Source organism: Rutidosis leptorrhynchoides, chromosome 1 (assembly GCF_046630445.1).
Source record: "Rutidosis leptorrhynchoides isolate AG116_Rl617_1_P2 chromosome 1, CSIRO_AGI_Rlap_v1, whole genome shotgun sequence".
Lineage (NCBI taxonomy): Eukaryota > Viridiplantae > Streptophyta > Magnoliopsida > Asterales > Asteraceae > Rutidosis > Rutidosis leptorrhynchoides.
The window spans coordinates 578,484,262-578,490,822 of NC_092333.1; the positions used below are offsets into that span (position 1 = coordinate 578,484,262).

The window sequence follows — 6,561 nt, forward strand, 5'->3', positions numbered from 1 at the left end:
TTAAGGCTTAACGTTTGTCAGATTTTCAAGATCATGTTAGTGTATTTCAACGAAGATTAAAAGCGTCTCACAAGTATCTAAATGACGTTAGTTTCAACAAATGGTCCAGAAGTCATGCTGGTCATGTTAGGTATGCATACCTTACTAGCAACAGTGTAGAGTCTATTAACGCTCTATCCAAACATGCTCGCAAACTACCAGTTTGCATGTTATTGGAATTTTTTCGCGCTTCTATACAGGATTGGTTTTTCAAACATCACAACAAAGCAGTTAGTCTCACTTCAACGGTTACTCCATATGTTGAACGTAAATTAGGTAAGAGGACGAACAAATCAAGAAGATGGCAAGCATTTCCATCGACAAACAATCTAATAGAGGTGCGTGATGGAAGGAAAAACGGCCTCGTTAATCTAGAAGATAGAACATGTACATGTGGGCAATGGCAATTATCAGGCATACCTTGCGGACATGTATTGGCAGCAGCACGACTCTTCGGAGTGGAAGATGTTACATGTTATGTATCACATTGGTTCTTGTCTCAAACTTATATAAATACATATTCCGAACACATCCTTCCTTTGCCCCATCGATCCGAATGGTCCGATCCAGGGCCCAAGATCTTGAAAATCGTAAAGCCCCCAATTCAAAAGAAAAGAGCACCTGGACGCCCAAAAAGTACCGATCGGATTCCATCTCAAGGTGAAGAAACTGAAAAGAAAGTAAGAACATGTACTCGTTGCAAGCAAGCAGGTCATAACCGAACAACATGTAGCGCTTTTTATGACCTAACCGGTGAATCTACTTCTCAGAGGGTTAAAAAAACAGCCTCAAAATCAAAGTCAAAGTCGAAAGAGAAAGTCGAACCTTCGCAAGCTTATCAGTCTCAATTTTATCAAACGTACGATTTAGACCAGAATTAGGGGACCAGAATTAGTTGCTTGTTTATCAGTCTCAGTTTGTTGTTTATCAGTCTCAGTTTGTTTTTATGTTTATCAGTCTCAGTTAGTTGTTTAAATATGTGTCATAGATTGACCTACATACAGACGCAAGAACGCAAGAAAAATCTTGCGTATGTCATCAAACACACGCAAATACGCAAACAATAACTTGCGTCTGTCTTTAAAAAAGACGCAACTTTTCAAACAATACCTTGCGTATGTCATGAAACATACGCAAGCACGCAAACATCAACTTGCGTATATCTTTTAAAGAGACGCAAGGACGCAAACATAACCTTGCGTAAGTCTTCAAACATACGCAAGAACGCAAACAAAACCTTGCGTAAGCCATTTAAAGAGACGCAAGGACGCAAACAACACCTTGCGTCTGTCAAAAAACCAGAAGCAAGGACGCAAAAAAGGCCTTGCGTCTGTCCCAGATTATTTACATACAAAAATTACATGTTTTACCTAAAAACTGTATAATAATTACATCTACAAGTTAACTAATTAACAACCTTTGGGTCCGCTGGGTCCTCTGGTGGTGGTGGTTCCTGTGTATCAAAGCGTGCACGGAAGAATGTTCTTGCCATTCGAATTCTATAGTCCTTAGCAGTCTTTTTAGGGTCTCCAATGTTGTCAATCTGATCCCAACCAAAAACTATCCTCTCCATATGAAGGCAGACCCAAACACCACAATCACCATGGCCACCACTCTGCATTGGCACATACGGTGCATCCTCGATCATCAACTCTACATCTTCTCTGTTCTCATAATAGTCAACAATTTGTGAGTCATGCTTCTTGTTAAAGTAATCAATAGCCTTCAAATATAACGGCAAGTTGTCTGATAAGTTTTTGAAGACAGCCTCGAGTTGACCTTTTTTCAAACAACCCTTTAAACTATCATAGACTAATACTCTCTGTTCATCTAAGTTCAAAGTGAGTAGTATAAAATGTTCAGGATCTGAAAAATGTACTGGAATCAAAATCTGCAACAAAAGAAACATAAAAAGTCAATAAGGAAGGACGCAAGGTTGACCTTGCGAGACACGCAAGGACGCAAGGTAGACCTTGCGTCAGGCGCAAGGATGCAAGGTCTACCTTGCGGGTGGACGCATGGACGCAAATTTTACTTTGCGTCCATAATGAAGACGCAAGGTTAATCTTGCGAGGGTCGCAAGGACGCAAGGGCGCAAGATTTGTCTTGCGCCTATTACAGTTTACTCAAAATGTATAGTTTATATGAAAAAAAGGACTAACCTTATCACATTCAGTCCAGGATGGATAAAGGTCATCATTACCATCCCCAAGACCAATCAAATACATATAATCTGGGGGATTGAATTTAATGATCCCCTCTGCTTCAGGATTAGATGTATCCCCCTTCTCCTCCTCATTTTGAGTGTCATCATCATAAAAGGACTTGAATTTCTCCAGTTGATTGAGGAAACCCAATGGCATAATCGTCCATCGAGAACTACATGTATAATCTGCAATCGGAAACTGAGGACTCGAGGACATCTGGCTAGCTCGGGGCAGAAACCTCTGCCGAAATCTCAACAGGAAGGTAGCCCATCCATCAATATGCTATAATCAGATCAAGTTGATTATGAATGTTATAAAGCTAAAAACAAAACAAAACAAAACATGCATAAGTTTATAATTATTAACAAACTTACTATGTTTTCCAAATAACCAGAAAATGCAATTCCCAATAAACGTTTCCAAAACTCAGTATCAAGGAAGAGGAAGGTTTCATTTTGAAAAATGAACATGCAACGCGTATCTTGCTTATTGAGGATTAGTGATTTCAAATCTTTTGCTGGCCCCACATGCTTCCTTTGATCTCTCCATGCATTTGGTGGTGGTGGTTGCAAAGTTCCTTGATCGTTTATAAATTTATCAACCATTGACCAAATTTCCTCCTCACCAACCCAATCCTTTTCCTTCCTTTTTCTCTTCCTTTCCTTTTTCTGAAAAAAAAAAAAATTAGTAATAAAGACGCAAAGACGCAAGAATTGTCTTGCGTCGGTGTAATGCAAACGCAAATACGCAATATAGGTCTTGCGTCCATCAGTGAAGTATACGCAAAGACGCAAGGTAATCCTTGCGTCCAACAATGAAGAAGACGCAAAGACACAAGGTGATCCTTGCGTCATTCACTAACCTCATGCTGGTCTGCTTGTTTTTCTGCTTCATTAACCAATGGCAAATCAACTCCTTGCTCAATCTCCTCAGACACCAGAGCCACGTTCTCATCTTGTTTATCAACAGCTTTTTCAGCCCCTTTTCAGTAGGCTTTTCAGTTTCCATTGGCAACACATTCTCAGCTTCTTTAGTCCCTTGATGAGAAACTTTCAGCCTTTTTACTCTAGAAGCTACTTCGTCAGACAACTGTATATAATCTATGAGTCAGCAAACATACGCAAGGACGCAAGATATATCTTGCGTATACCAAGACGCAAAACGCAAGGTCTTATAAACATCAGGCGCAAGGACGCAAGGAAAACCTTGCGTCTGGTGAATGTTACAGACATACCTTCTCCAATGGTTTTCTGTAGCCCGGTGTTGTGAAAGGGGAATTTAAAAAATGAGTGGGCCTTCTTTCTCTTTTCCCACGTCTAACAACCCCCGAAGATGTATCATTGTCAGAGAAAGATCGAGGATCCACATATGCATCCTCGTTATCAACATACTATAATGAACAAAACGCAAAAAATAAGAAAAGTAGCCATACGCAAGGTCGCAAGTAAGTCCTTGCGTCTGAGTTAGGGACGCTAGTACAACCTGCGCCTAAATTACAATAAAGACGCAAGGACGCAAGATGGTACTTGCGTCTGATATAACATCAGGCGCAAGGACGCAAGTAAAACCTTGCGCCAACATAACAGGCAAGACGCAAGGTCGCAAAAAAAACTTGCGCCTAGTTTACCTGATGTGTTCCTGGTGTTCCTGTTCTTTCAAACGTTTTTCATGATCATCAAGCTTCTTTTTACAATCAGCCAACTCCTTTTCTTGATCATCCACCCTCTTAGTCAACATATTAACCATACGCAACAATTCCTGCAAATTATTGCCTTTTTGTGTTGGATGAGGGTCCGAGGTCTGCTCTGACTCCTCCTGCAATAATTCCTTCAAACTGCCACCCAACTCCTCTTCAACTTGATTATCATCTTGTGTATTTTTCTCGTCTTCAACAACATCTCCTTGAAAGTAAGAGGAACTCTGGATCCACCATTGACAACCTCTCTCTGTCTCAGATGGGTGCAGGGAACGAAAAGGTCTTTTTCTCTTCGGACAATCATCCTGAAATGAAGTTATATTAGTAAAAACAAAAGGACGCAAGGACGCAAAAGTCATTTTGCGTCTAGACGCAAGAACGCAAAGATCATCTTGCGAGTAGACGCAAGGACGCAAGAGTAAACTTGCGACACACGCAAGGACGCAAGCATGATTCTTGCGCCTGTAACAAGTATAACCCAGGGTTCACACGCAAGGACGCAAGGATATCCTTGCGACACACGCAAGGACGCAAGGTGTATCTTGCGTCCTCATGCGACACACAAAACTGCTCTGTTAAAACAGAAACTGCTGTATATACACTATATAAAAAGCTCTTGGAGATGTTAACTAACCATTATATGTAGAAGTTTTAGGTAGTCAGACACTGTAAAGGTTTCAGCAGATGAACGCTTCCAAAATAATGCTCTTGGTACTCCATCCTTATCAGTTTTGGTTGCAAAACTCTTAATGGTACGACGGTATGCCTCGAGGATCCAAATCTTAAATGCCCACATAAAACCAGCCAAAGTGTAAGCCTTTCCACCCCCACTCTCTAATTGGCTTTCTCGAACCTCAAAACCTTCGCTCACCGCTGAGTAAGTAGCATCCCAAATACGAGACCCCCATGGGTACGCGTTCACCTTATTGAAATCTTCAACCAACCATAGAAACTGTTTACTAACCACATGTTGCCCCTGCTTCCCCATAAACGCTCTCTCTACGATCAAAATTATAGCTAGTCGAACAATATCATCGTCACTAACCTTGGGAACCTTTACATCACCTTGTTTTTTGATAAGGATGTTTTGTATATCACTAACCAAAATGTTGCTGGCATCGGGACGTTCTGGAAAACAACGTCGTCTAATGGGTGCGGTCTTAGATTCATAATTTCGAGGGATGTAATGTGCCATGTCCGTCCGGCTACCAAACATAAAGCCGGTGACTAAACAAAATTCACGCCGACCAAATCTAATCATAAAATTAGGAGAAAAATGAAACCATATATCTTGTTGCTCTTCAGGGTACTTACTAGCATCTAATTTTGCTGAACGCTCACATTTCCGTTGGAGCATGGCATGTACTAGGCCAGGATCATTACCCGTGTATGAAAGATCTAACCAGGGACCAAAGCATGTACTTCTAAATAATTTTTCTTGTCTCTCAGTCAACATTTTCTTGACCTGAGGAATCACGGTCAACATATTCTTCATGGTCAATTTACCTTCCACATAGCCCTGTAAAAGTCAGAAGAACAACAGAAGAAAATCACATAGACGCAAGCAAGCAAGACAGAGATTGCGTACAAGGCCGCAAGGACGCAAGGTTAACCTTGCGTAACAGATGTGCAAGACGCAAGGACGCAAGGTTAACCTTGCGTAACTTATGAACAAGACGCAAGGACGCAAGGGTTACCTTGCGTGCACATGCAAAGGTAAAATTATAGCAAACGTAAGGTCGCAAATATCACCTTGCGTACATTGTGAGGCATACGCAAGGACGCAAGGATTGTCTTGCGTCTACATAGCAACAGAGTTACACAACTTGAATCTAGCAAAAATTCCTGGGTATCGTACGCAATCTCAATAATATACAATCAAAAACACAAAATACAAACAAATTTCGTTGACACATTTTTTCGAACAGTTGGCGTGCAAAGAGTGCAAAAACTTTGTTTTAGCACATAAATCTAAGCACTATGAAGTAGATCGAATAATATAACATAGATCTAAGAAATCTAACCTGTTCTTGAGACATAGTGAACGATGATGGTGATTCGATGATGTTGGTGGCGTAGAAGCTCGCTTGTACTCGGGAAGATCGAAGATGGAAGGATGAAGAAGATCTAGTAACGATGAAGATGTGAGGAGGATGACGTGAGGATGATGATGAAGATTTTGCGAGTGATTTGCGAGTGTTTGGATCTTGCGAATGACGAGCGAAAGGGCACCAGAGAGGAGTTTGCGTATGTGTGTGGGAACAGTGAACGCAAACTGATCATTTAACTAGTTCTTTTACTGCTACACGCAAGGTCGCAACGTCGCAAAGACGCAAAGACGCAAGGTCGCAAGGACGCAAGCTGTCTTGCGCCTTGCGAGGGCAAATTGTCAAACTTTTTTTTTAGGGCTGTCAGTCAACAAGCTTAAAAAAGGGCATTTTGATGATAATCCCTATAAATAATCATTAAATGGGCTTTGGGCCGGCTTGTTTTTGGGTCTGTATCAATTCCATCATTAGTTCCCAGACTATTATATCAGCCGAAATTTGTAAATAACTAGTGGTTGAACCTTGCGTTGTGCCGGATTTTTAAGTTTTTGATAGTTTGCAAAATATAATT

The 6,561-nt window shown here is 41.0% G+C and overlaps 1 protein-coding gene across 1 annotated transcript; it reads right to left on the bottom strand.

Annotated features, from left to right (window-relative positions):
* Positions 1 to 3,468: 3,468 nt before the first annotated feature.
* On the bottom strand, positions 3,469 to 5,981 carry LOC139845557 (uncharacterized). The gene is made up of 5 exons (XM_071835819.1): positions 5,967 to 5,981; positions 4,577 to 5,461; positions 3,874 to 4,247; positions 3,679 to 3,778; positions 3,469 to 3,636 (listed from the first exon to the last, which is right to left on the bottom strand). Exons 1-5 carry the CDS (start codon positions 5,979 to 5,981, stop codon positions 3,469 to 3,471), a joined length of 1,542 nt encoding a protein of 513 aa, XP_071691920.1.
* Between the last annotated feature and the right edge of the window lie 580 nt (positions 5,982 to 6,561).

Coding starts and splice junctions, on each gene's coding strand:
- LOC139845557 (XM_071835819.1), bottom strand. Junction 3,779..3,873: donor GAACACCAGGAACACATCAG/GTAAACTAGGCG, acceptor ATGTTATATCAG/ACGCAAGTACCATCTTGCGT. Junction 3,637..3,678: donor GGACTTACTTGCGACCTTGC/GTATGGCTACTT, acceptor TGTTCATTATAG/TATGTTGATAACGAGGATGC.